This window comes from Rhagoletis pomonella, unplaced genomic scaffold (genome assembly GCF_013731165.1).
Source record: "Rhagoletis pomonella isolate Grant_MI unplaced genomic scaffold, Rhpom_1.0 Rhpom_scaffold_02694, whole genome shotgun sequence".
NCBI classification, from domain to species: domain Eukaryota; kingdom Metazoa; phylum Arthropoda; class Insecta; order Diptera; family Tephritidae; genus Rhagoletis; species Rhagoletis pomonella.
The window spans coordinates 14,428-27,694 of NW_023461247.1; the positions used below are offsets into that span (position 1 = coordinate 14,428).

A 13,267-nucleotide genomic window follows, 5' to 3' on the forward strand; every position below is an offset into this window, starting at 1 on the left:
TTTTTTTTGTTGGCTGTGTTATGCAATTTAAACAAATTTTCGAACATTTTTCGTATGGGAAAAAGATAGACACCGTCTAAAAAAAGTGTCAAAAATTAACGGTATTTTGTAGCCTAAAATTTGTACTTTATTTTATTAGAATTGAGTACATAAGCTTTAAAACTGCATACCCAAAAATGTTCTAAACTTCTGAATAGAAAATGTGAAATTTTGAAAACTTGAAATTTTTTTTTAAATTTTTGTACAAAGTTTCAAATTTGTATTGATATGCTTTCGTTATAGAGAGAACTATGTTTTTATCAAAAAAATGATCAAAAATTAAATAATAAAAATAAATAGTCAAAACTTGGCAATATATACGATCTATTTTAACGAAAATTACGAAAACAGTCCCAAAAGAAAATCTCTAAAGCTGAGAAGTAATTTTTAAGAATAAATCAAAACCGTCTTCAATTCTTGAGTAAAAAATTTAAGAGTACCGTTAATTTCTGTTAATTTGGTATGAGACCACCTCAGAGGTACCACCTTTCCCCATCGGTTAACGCTGTCCAAAGTTATGCGAGTTGGTTTTTGAATATTCTTGAACCTTTGTACATTTTAAAAGCAGATGTCATAACAGAGAACAGGTTTGCCTTATTATCATATAGTGCATACAAATACGGGTAATCGAATTCTTTATACATAAGGACTAGTAAGTATTCAAAATGTCCTTTTAAAATTTTATCCTTGAAATTTCGCAATATTTGCTTTTGAAAAAATTGTGTGTTAAGGATTTCTATAAACTCGATAACATCCTCAAATTTCGTCCTCCTAACTTTATCAGCTTAAAAAATTACCTATTCGTCCTTATGAATCCAAAAATTTAAAATTTTTTAAATTCTAGAGAAATTTCCTCTTTCATTTGGTACCCATATTTTTTATCCTACATTGCATTAAATTTTTGAAACAATTTTTGGAATGAAGCATATCTTTGAAATTACAAAGTCCTTTAAAATAAACCCTGACGTACGAGAGAAAAATAAAAAAGTAGGTTTCAAACCCATTTATTTATTATTTATTTTATGGTAGGAAAGATAGAAGCAATTTTTTCGATTTAAGTTGAGAAAAGTAATGAATATCTAAATCGCCGAATCGACTCAAAAAGCTGGAATCAACTGTCTGGCTGATATAGCGGAAGCTGAACTCCTTGCGGTCCAAGTGGTTCATTAGTTTAATGCCTTCGTTATTATTTTCTTCTTCTTTGTATGGAGTCTAGGGAAGCACTCACAAAGGACCGCTATGAAGCTGATTGAAAGTATGGAGCTTTCCAAACACGGCCTCCTAACCTAGCCTAACTTAGTAGGCCACTAAGATACAAGTGATTTATTTTTTGAGTCTAGTAATACATATGTTTGTAGTATAAATAATATATAGCATATTATTACGCACTTTTAGTCATTTTATTAAATTTGTTTTTCAGTAACTCACCATGTGACGGATATAATCCCTTCGAATTGCCATTCATGTGCATAGGGTTTTGGGCGTTATTCTGAAATGAATACGTTAACTGCAGGTTAATGTGGCGGGCAAATGAGCTTCCTTCGGGTTCACGCACTGTAAATGAATAAAAATTAAAATTATAAGAAATTAAGACATTTTTGTGAATTTTTTCTAATGTACTAAAAGGGTATTTTAGAATTAGCGAAATACATATGTATGTAAAAGGTAATATGTTTAACATGCTTTGAAAGACAGGGAAGCCAACTCGTGGTGAATTCCGCAATTTGCGTTGAATTTCAGTTTGCGTGGGGAATGGACCGTTTTTTGTGGGGAATTTCGGGAACAGCAAAAACTTCGGCAAACAAATTCTAAAACAAAAATTTTTAGACACTTTGCACTTGCACACTGTTGTCTGTACATATGTTTCTGCCGTACACTTTAGCGGGAAAACGGATCGCCAAAGTATCCGGAAACGGAATCCGTAAACGGACAAAAATCCGCACTATATCCACTTTTTGTCCTTTTTCAGATCGGGTTTCGGATGTTTTGCTGGCTGGGGAGCGGCGACAACACACACATACCTACATAGGTCTATAAACTTTTAGATCGCATAAAAGTACTCTTTCAAAATTATAAATCTTTAAGCGAAGATTCTCCCAATATTCAATTTTTTTTTTATAGAAAAAAGAGTCGATAGTTTCAAATCTCTACAATTCTTGCTACTACTACTTTTTTAATAGCTTCCCGTGGCGCCTTAACAAGGTTGTATCATTTGCGGTGCCAAGTAGGCCGCTGTCATCCAACCGTTCCACTTAATTTTGTAAAATATTCAGTGGATTATACATACAAAACCGCCTAAGACGCAGCATGAGAAAGCGAAGATTTTCACATATTCCAATATAGCCAATCGCCAATGGACAATAAACCTGGCGCCATACCATTACGTGCGGCAACCTAAAAGTTAATTTGGGTTTCTAATTCTCGCGGAAAATATGGTGAATGTAGGCACATGGTGACACTAAATAGCTACCCAGTAGAGAAAGTCGCAATAAGTGAAATATAGTTTTTGATTGGCAGCTGGGGAAGAAATTCAGTTGTATACACAGAGAAAAAACAAATTAATAAAATAGAGCAAAATTAATAAGATATCTAAATATATGGTTTTTCCTCAAAAACTCTGTAAGGATTTTCACATAAAATCAGTAAGCAGTATATGGAAATTCCTTTGTTTTTTCGTCTGTTTAACTCATTGGCCTAGAAACTTTTCATAGCAACAAACTATTTAGTTCCGAATTGTGAAGTGTGGTATAGGCTGTACCGAAACAGTGAAAAAAAATTGGCTGCTGCCTATAATTTCCTACAGTGTTCTTGGCTGCATTCAGTAGAGTCTTCTATTACATTTAGGCGCATGCATGTATAGGTATGCAGATTAGTATTTGCATATTTTAAATTAGACAGAAAAAGAGAAAAAATCTTAATACAATAATCTGAGCGAGCTACTTGAAATGTAATAACTACCAAAAAAATATGCGCAAAAAGTGCTCAAATATGTATGTATGTATGTACATGCAAACGTACACCGGCTCGTATTCAATGCACTTATAATCATAAAACCGGCTGTTAGCTAAGCTATGGGGCTAAGTGCTTTGCACAGGCGCATGCGCACAATTCTCTTCTAAGCAAACAACACCCATACTAAATATTTATTTATGTAGCAACTATGACTACAACTACAACTACAACAACTACTTACTTTTATTCTTACCAGCATGAATATGTTTTTTTTGTCGCGCTCTCGAATTTTGAAACCAAACTTGCGTTACACGCTTACTTAGACCGGTCACCGATGCGATGCGCTCCAAATCCTGCCCATCCGGATTGCTGTCGATCTGAAAGTTGGCTTGCAGCACCTGTAACTGTTCCTCGGTGAAGGTGGTACGCACACGTTTCGTTTTACTTTTGTGATAACCATCACCATCACAGCCATCTGATTTGTTGTTTGGGTGGGTGCATCGGTGGGGGCGGGGGAGAGATGATATTGTGTAGGTGTAGTAGAACGTAGCGCCAGTACGTTTTATAATCAAGGTAATCGATAGAGTTATCAACAGCGTCAGCGTCAATGCCGAAAAGTGTAGTGACCGAGTGCGGATTAACGATAAAAGAAAGAGAGAAGCAATAAAATAGTATTGTTAGTATGTAATGTTATGATTTGATTGCAAGTATTTAATAAAGGTGACTTAAACTTATTTCTAACTTATTTTCTGTCTAGCAGCGTTTGGATTTCATTGAAGTTTTTAGCAGTCGCGAAGTTTTGTGAAAGTCTGCTTTATTAGGCTAAATACTTACACAGCTGGTGGAGCCATATCGACGTAACAAGTTGTGACAGGTGGGGTGTCACAAACCCTATTGAAATTAAGCCCTTTTACTCCCAAGTACCACGACTTTTACTAAAATTTTTTTATTAAAGCCACTTAGAAACCGCTTTCAACTGTACTGATGTTAAAACAGGGGCTAAGAAAATTACAATGCTGTGGTTTATTATACCCCACCTCTCAGATGGCGGGTTAAGGAGCCCCGAATACGCTTACAAATAAAAGTCATTTTAAAGTTGATGGCAAAAAGATCGCTATTCAGATGGCAATCACCAGTTACTATAATTGAAAAAAAATTCTAACCCTCCCTTGCGTTTTTTTATTATTTATTTACTACACGGTTAAATATTTCGGTTATAATTTTAAACTTTTTGGACTACATACATGACCAAACTAAATTCAGTTTCAAATACAAACCTTCTAAGTTTAAAAAAAGAGGGCACATATGTTGGGTTTAGAATTTAAACAGTTCGGTTTAAATTTTAAACCCAAACATTTTCATTTTTAATTAAGAATAAAAAATAAAAAATCTTAAATTTCACGCTGCGTCTGGTGGGGATGCAAACATTTTATATTTCGGTTTAGATTTTAAACCAAATTTTCCATTTATGAAACCAAGAAACTAGAATTAAAACATTTTGGTTTAATTTTAAACACCGAACTTTTTGGACTAAAATTTAAACCAGAATATATTAAAAATTGCTTAAAACTATTGACTGGTTTAAAAAGTAGACCATAAAAGATTAAAAAAGGCAGTAGTCCCAGCGCGGTTTAAAAATTAAACCCAAATTTTTGACCGTGTATGTTATTAGTGGGTTTTAATACTCCGCTAAGATAACCATCGTCTTCGTTCCTTGTTTGGGGAACATAACTTCTGTATGAGGTTCAATGTCGCCACCGAAGTAAAGTATCTTGGTCTGCTTCTGAACAATAAACTTTTGTGGAGCACTTACATAAATTGACGTGGCCACGTCCACAGCTACGAATAGAAGCAAGCAGCTGGTAAGTTCTGGGGATGTAATGCAAAGACCCTCAGATGGATATTCTCTCAGTTAACTTTAAAAAACCGACGAAAGCACTGTAGATAATTCTCTTATCTCTTACTATCTTAGACTTCGCCTTGGAAAATTGAAAAGCGATGCAGTAATATACAGACGGCGGTTGAACCCCAGAAGGCAGACATCTATCACACCAGTTTAAAGCTAAGTATTTATATCTCTTGGGAAAATTGCCAAGCATTTTGTCATTACCATTAGTCTGTGTTCAGTTTCTACTCAGGTTACCAAATACGGACCACGAAATAAAGCAAGGTCACTACATTGAAACTCCAATCACTCGAAATAGTACCCGTATCTGGCATATTTTCATTTCTTACTAATTTTTATGTAAAAAAAGACCTCACATAATATTTTTATTGAGCTTTGTACCACGATTGTTTATTAGGAAAAATTGAAAAAGCAACAAAGTCTAAGCGGTAGAAGTTATAGCACTATTTCGGAGATCACCACAAGCCACAATAACATTGACAAATACCTCACATAATTTCCATGAAAATCTATTTTGGATGAACCGCAGGCAAACCAAACCCAATAGATCAAAAGAGAAAATAAAACTTGAAACGACTTTACGGTACGGAGTCCCTTCGCCAGCGAGCGAGCAGACTTGAAGGCAGGTCTTGACGTGTCTGAAAGGAGGCTAAGCAAAATTGCCAAACCCGGGGTAGTGAGCAGCCGCAAGTGACCGTAACCGTCAATGCTTAGCGCTATGACGCCAAGACCCTTCTGGCCTGGATGTGAATATGCCACACAGCGCGGTCAGTTATGGCTCTATTGACCGAGAATTTCTCAAAACCAAGTAGTCAACTTTTTTTTTACGAAATAATTGTTTGAAAAATAATTTCAACACATTCTAAGCACTAAGCACTAGAAATGCATTTTAGAGCCCTCAGAGAAAATAATCACCCGAAAGTAGCATTAAGCGTTTAAGCCCAAAATGATCACATAGCCATCAAACGTACAATCAAAATGACACCGAAACAAATGACATAAAGCCAACACTTTCAGACTTTTGTAGACCTCAATGTGGGCCTATTACAAGCAACTATACACAAATATGCTAAACGCTTGTGGCACAGGAAGATAAGCTGCGCTATTAAGTAGGATTGTACATACATATGTATGTGCATACATAAATGCATATGCATGTAAAAGTTTTGTATGGCCAGAAAGTGTACAAAACATGACCGAATGCCTACAAAGATGACATAAACTGTCCAGCACTTTGCACAGATGTAAGTCAGTGGCTGGCTCCAGCAAAAGTGTTTTTTTTTTTGTTCTTCTGATGAATGTTGCTTTTGTTTGTGCTTGTCTAAAAGCCATGCACTTGCATGCGATTTAGGGCTTAAAAGTGAATAGCGCGCAAACGCAAAGGTGCGTTAAGGTGGAGAGGAGGCACACATGCATACATAAATATAAACATATGTATGTGTGTACGTTGCCTTTTTGGCCAGAATACTTAAGCACTACCGAGCCCATGTTGCTTTTACAGTATTTAAGTGCAAAAGCCATGGCTAGTTGATGGGCTGCTGTTTCATAGAACATACAGAACTTATACACATGTACATATGTATGTATGTATGTACACATAAAAATGCATTTGAGTACTAGAAACTCTTTGTAGGTATGTACGTATGTATGCTTGTTTGTGACGTCACATTTAGCATGCGTTGTTTTGACACTGCTTTTCAGTCAACCGAAGAAATGTGACCAACTTACATAGTACACACGAGCGTTACTAGATATATAAATATTACGTATGGTACAAATGCTTTGCTCTAACTATGTACTTCTAGAATCTAGCTACATCCACATCTTTCTACATATGTTGGCCATGTACGGACATTACTCTCCTACATACATACATATGTACGCTACAGTCAAGCTCTCTGCATCCTAAATATTGATGTTAGCCTCTGATGTTGCTGTTCTGTTTGCATGTACAACATGGCTAAAATGTTCCAGTGTTTTTTATGCCACAACAAAAGCCACTGCCACCCACCAACCTAAACCCAATTACCAGCTCGTACATGTTTTCAGTCTGCTGCCAGTTTTTACCCATCCGGTGGCAGTTGCTATTCAAAGCATTCACATCCAATTCGTCACGGCTACCGTTTGCGATTTTTGAATTGTATCGTTTTCGTTTGATTTTTATGTGTTGAATTCTTGTGCGTATGTATGTATGTATAGCCACTTTTGCAAATAGATATATAGACATACATATGTACATTAGACTGCATCACCAAAAAAAGTTGTGGTTTTTCCGCCGGAATTACAAAATTTATTATTGGTGATTTCGTTAATTTCAAAAAATGTTGCACTACCCCGGTGCAAAATGTGTTTGGTGTTACACTCAACCATGTAGAATGGCATGTTTTTGCTTTTTTGTTTTGGCCTTGTCTAGCTCGCGCATTTCATTATATTGTCGTTTTAAGCAATCATCTGATTTTCAGGGCAACCATCTCCCCTGACAAAGCGCAGAGAATGTGCTATTTTTGTCTTTAAAGAGTGTGACATTTTAAGAAATAAACACAATAGGGGTATTCTCGAAGTCTTGCACGATGCACGGATTGCACGAAATGCAAAAATACTATTCCAAATTTCGAAGAGTACGAGAACACCCCATTGCAAAGAGGTAGCATGCATGGGGAGCAAGCAGCGAAATTATGTATCAAATACAATAACAAGAGACAGCAAAAAAAAATTAAGTGAGCGAGATGAGAGGAATGAGAGAAATATGTAGCAATTCCAACAACAAAACAACTAGCACAGGGTCGCTATTATCTTGCTATGCTATTTTGCAAAATATATACATGGGTTTCGACGTTGCATATTTTGCAGCGATAGGAAATGTTGTTTCCCATGAATTTTCTTGTTGTGTGTTTGCAATTTATGCAATCCGTGCAATCCGTGCTACGTGCAATGGCTTTGCAAGATTTGGAGAATACCCCTAAAATTTTAAAATCAATCACGAAAAGAGAAAGGTGCAATCAAAAATATTTCTGAAAAATATGAAGATTTACTTTACTTTTTGATAAAAATCCCCTCAGCTGACAAAACAAATTAAGTTTAAAAAATCTGCATAAAAATATTTAAAAAATTGTTCAACGGAATCGTAATAATGAGATTTTTATTGGCGTGTTTTAACTTTTTGCAAATATTGATTTACGACAACTTGAATAACTGGGACAAAACTATTACGATTTAGACTTATGAAGCGTGTGCAAAAAAACTCATTCACGTCAAAATGTTTTTTTTTCAAATACCTTGTAATGACACTCGTTCATCCCACCTTGCTCTTTAATCCTTTGAATGAGTTATTAGAAAAGGAATAAAAAAGGTGGAAAATATCTTTCCAATATTTAATACCTCACAATTCTAAATCGGAATAGTTTTGGTATATATACCAATCTTTGAAAAAAGTTTAAAAACAGCATCAAAAAAATCATTATTACGATTCCGTTGAAAATTTTTTAACATTTTTTAAAAATATTTTTATGCAAATTCTTTAAGCTTAAACAGTTTTGTCATTTGATGGGATTTTTTTTTTTTTAATCTTTAAGAAACTATTTATCTATTCACAAAAAACTCAAATTTTGGAGGTATTTTCAAATCGGTCCAGCTCGCGTAAATCTTAATAATTTTCCGAAATATTTTGGTGGAAGCCTTAAATTGTAGTAGATTTTATAATTCCAATGGAAACACAGTACCGATTTTTTTTTTGTATGGGGCGTGATGCAGCCTAATGCGCATATGATTGTGCCGATGGACTCTACTCTGTGCGAACCTTTGTCTTTTCTTAAACTAAGTCCGTCTCAGTAATCGATAGATTTTGCCGGGACTAGAATCATGGTTGTTCTCAGCATTGGGCATGCTTGCAATGTTTGGGACATACATATGTACTTACGATTAGAGAACCAAACATCGACTTGGACCTCTATACTGTTGCAGCCATGATAAGCACACGTAAGGAATGCAAGGAAAGCTCAATTTCGAAAAGGTGCAATCACAACAGAAGGCCAGCTTATTCGCCGCTCGACTCCCATGCGTGATGTCAACAAGCCGACATATGCGGTACCGCCGCTGAGTCTAAGAAAATGTCTTGAATCTGAGAGACCAACCCTTCATAGAAAACTAGACAAGTTAAATTCTTTACCTATAGAAGGACGGACAGGGATCCTTTCACCCATATTTTTAATAAAAGTTCATAATATTTAATTTAAAAGCAATCTTATCTTATTTTGTTGATTCTTTTCAAATTTAAATAAATACTGCAACTAGCTAAAAAGACGGTTAGGGGTCATTTGACTCTAATGGCAAACATTTATGTACAATGGCGGTCAAATATGGATGAATGGTGTTTCGTTTTTAATATTTACAATATTCATGCTTTAACAAAAACGATATAAATTACACTTTCAAACTTTATACAGAATTTAGAAAAATTCCACAAATTTTTATCTAAATTTCGAGCTTTTTAAATGGAATTTTTTTTTAGTTTTTTTCATATAAATAGCGAAATTTAGGAAAACTGACGTTGCCTTTTTAATTTGTATTTTTTTTTGCAAACGGTCTTGCGCATGTTCTTCCATAAGAAATTCCGATCTATATGGAAAAAAGTGCAAAACGCAGTCAACAAAAGAAAAGAAAAGTTATTAAAAACCAATGCGATTTTTTTAGCCGCTCAAAACTTGCACTTTTTTTACTACAATTTTATAAGCTTTTTAACTGCATACCCAAAAAATTTCTAAACATTCTGGTTAAAAAGCTCGAAATTTAGATAAAAATTTGTGGAATTTTTCTAAGTTCTGTATAAAGTTTGAAAGTGTGATTTATACAGTTTTTGTTAAAGCATGAACCATGTTTAAAAAAAAAAAAATAAAATAAAAATTTTGCTTGGAAAACATTGTAAATATTAAAAACGAAACACCATTCATCCATTTGTGACCGCCACTGTATACTAAGTTTTGTTTATTAATTAAATAAGAAAATAAAATTAAAATTTAAATTTTATGTTCTTTTTAGAAGTAATCAACATTTTTTAATTAAAAATTATAACTTCAAGGCAAGCCGATGATACAGGCTATCTAGTGTTAATGCGCAGATTTTAATAATCGAGCTTTTTTTTACTAAAAAAGTAATATAAAAATGAAAATACATTTGTTTAAATGAATGAACCCTTTTAGATTAAAATTATAAGTTTTTGTTTGTTTGTCAAATGACCCCTGTCCTCCTTTCAAGTTATGTAGATTTTTCAGTCTTCCTAGAGTTAAACTACATTACAAGTATCTTCCATGACCTCGTAGCAGCCAACCCCCCCCCCCCCCAAAAAAAAACAAAAACCACTTACCGTCACTTGATGTGGTGCCACCCTCGACCGTTTCCAGGTAATGCGCCTTACACAGCACCCGATCATCGATCAGAGCAAATTGTTCGCCGGTGGAGAGTTGTCGTCCGCATTGATCGCACGCGAAACACGCCAAATGGAAGACGAGATCGCGGGCGCGTCGTACCCAATCCGAGGCGGATATGCCACGACAGCATTTTGAACATTTCGCGCCGAAGTGTCTAAAGAGGAGGAAAAGAAATTAGATATAACATTTGTAAGAAGAGGTGGAAAAAATTTATGGTTAAGAAAAAAATATCAAAAAGATTAAGTGCAGCCTACACTAAGGCGCTATCATCAGGATTATCTGCAATGTACGCGCATAAGTGTGTTTGGTTAAGAATCATAAGCAGTTACACACTATATATGTATGTATGAATGTATATAATGCCTAAGTGGATATAGAAGACTATGTGCATGTGCGCCTGTGGGTATTTGCGTTTGTATGTTTTTGCATGTGTGATGGCGTGTTAGTGAATTTGAAAAAGCGTCAAATCATGTCACAGAATTCAAATCAGGGCGACGCGGCGCGGTGGACGTGCAAAGTGCGCGCGCACTTGTCGCCGGAAGTGGGTGAAGGAGCGGTGTTAGGTGTGCATAGATATGTATGTTTTCACTGTGGACTTTACACTCATAGCATAAAAATCCCCCTACGCTACATAGTACACATCTAACTACATACTTTATTGATTTCTGCCTTCAACAGTGTGTTTGTTTTTGGCCTTTGTACGCCTCGTCACACTTGACACTTTTCGAAATGAGTTTGCATTTTATAATGTGGCGATCTCAATCGATCGGATGGTATACTACGCCGGTAGATATATGTATGTACATACATATTTATACCTAAAGGTAAGCGGCGTAGTCATTCGCATTGGCGACATGTGCATCAACCAACGAATCTGATGTGTATCTTAGAGATATACATATGTACATAAAATGAAAACGTAAAACGAAAAATAACAATATTTATATCGCTGTGTTATTCTTAGAGTTGAACGCTTATTTAGTGTGGCTGGCACGTTTGTGTTTCCACAACAACGTAACATCGGCGGATATCAGCAGTAAGTCATTGCGACAACAACACAGCCAACTTAAAATTCTTAACTTGAAAAATAAATATTTTTACAACAGCATCAGTCATTTTCATAACTTCTCTTTCGGTGCTCGTAACAACAACAACAAGTATGTGAATGCTTTAAAAGTTGCTTTGGCCCTGTAGACATTTCTGCTGCTATCCATATGCATACGTACATACCTATGTATGTATGTATGTACACTTGTGGTCAGCTGATTAAGTCAAGTGACATTTTGTCTAGTTTTGGGTATTTCTATTTTGTTTATTTAATTTTTATTTTTTTTAACCGACTACACAGAAAGGAGAAAGGTTATCAATTCGTCGGAATAGTTTTTATTTTTTATGTATGTTACCGCATAACTTGACTTGACACGCGATAACCGATTTTCGAAAATTCTTTTTTTAAATGAAAGATGTTACCTCACAGGTGGTCCCATATTAATTTGGTAATTTTTTTTTTTTGTTTTTTTATAAAATTCTAGCACTTACCTAACCTGCCCCACATAAATCCACATTTCAAACTTCGTACAAAAATTATGAAAATTCAACAAATTTTAACATTTGCACCCGATTATTTTGGAATTTTTTATTTCGAGTTTTTAGAAAAATTTTGGGTATGCAGTTTTTAGCTCATTAAATTTTAGTAGGGTAAAGTGCAAATTTCAAGGCGCAAGAAAATCGCTTAAATTTTTAATAATTTTTTTCGCTGACGGTGTTATGCATTTTCTTCCATATAAATATATGCTCGACATTTTCGTTTGTATGGAAGAAAATGCCTAGTACAACCAGCAAAAAAAAAGTATTAAAAATCAACGCGATTTTCAAGTGCCTAGAAATTTGCACTTTAACGTGCTAAAATTTAATTAGCTACAAAACGGCATTCTAAAAATTCTAAATAAAAAGTTTAAAATTTTTTTTTTGGTGCAAATGTTAAAGTTTGTTGAATTTTCATAATTTTTGTACGAGGTTTGAAATGTGGGACAGGTTAGGTAAAGTGCTAAAACTTTTATAATATCTAATATATAAACACTAAATAAACAAAAGAAAAATAGCCAAAACTAGTCAACTAGGGCCACTTGACTTAATCAGCTGACCGCAAGTGTATGTACAAATTGTAACCAACTGGCCCATTGGGGACATTGCTGCTGTAAAGTCATCAACAGCGGAGACATCGGCAGCAGACTTTGGGGACACCTTACGCGCGACGCGATTGTACCAACTCATGCCACTCAATGGAATTGAAAATTCAAAGTGACAGTAGGATAGATAGTGTGTGAAAAAAACATGAAAAATAAAGTTAAGTAAACACGCTTAAATTACAAATAAGAGAATAAAATGCAGGCAAATCAAGTGAAGTGTTAAATCGAAGCGAAAATCTATTTTATACACATTTCTAACATTGTTTATATATTTCGTATTTTTTTTTTTTATTCGCACCCAATTATTTAAAAGTACACATAGATACCAAATTTTGCCCCATATTATGTTTTCTCTGCACTTTTTCATTATCTATTTTATGTCTTTCTTTGCGTTTTATTTATCTTTAAGCTTAAAGTGTTGAATCAAATGCTCCAAGCAGCTTTATATACAAGAAAAGCTTAGAAAACATTTTCATTTCGAATGTTTTGCTTCAATTTTACGCTAGGAAGTGTGGGAAAATATTTTTTCGACACCTGAGCATATTTATGTTTTGTGTTGTTTTTTGTTATTTTTTTCGGTGGCATAAATACAAATGCATACATACAATTTGGTGTAAGAGTGATCGTACGCGTAAATTTTTCAAGTCAGTTACGAAAATATGCTGGCCGTATTGAAAAACTAGGCAAATTATACATACATATTTATGTAACTAGTAGGTTGGTTGACGAAGTCACCGAGTTTTTTTTTAAATATCGGA

General features: G+C 34.7%; 1 protein-coding gene across 1 annotated transcript; it reads right to left on the minus strand.

The window, feature by feature from the left end:
* Positions 1-3,224: 3,224 nt before the first annotated feature.
* Positions 3,225-10,474, minus strand: LOC118753640 (LIM/homeobox protein Awh; the record flags this gene model as incomplete). The annotated part of the gene is made up of 2 exons (XM_036488513.1): positions 3,225-3,466; positions 10,257-10,474. Coding segments are annotated over 2 exons (460 nt in total), but the record flags the coding sequence as incomplete, so codon positions are not given.
* Positions 10,475-13,267: the final 2,793 nt, after the last annotated feature.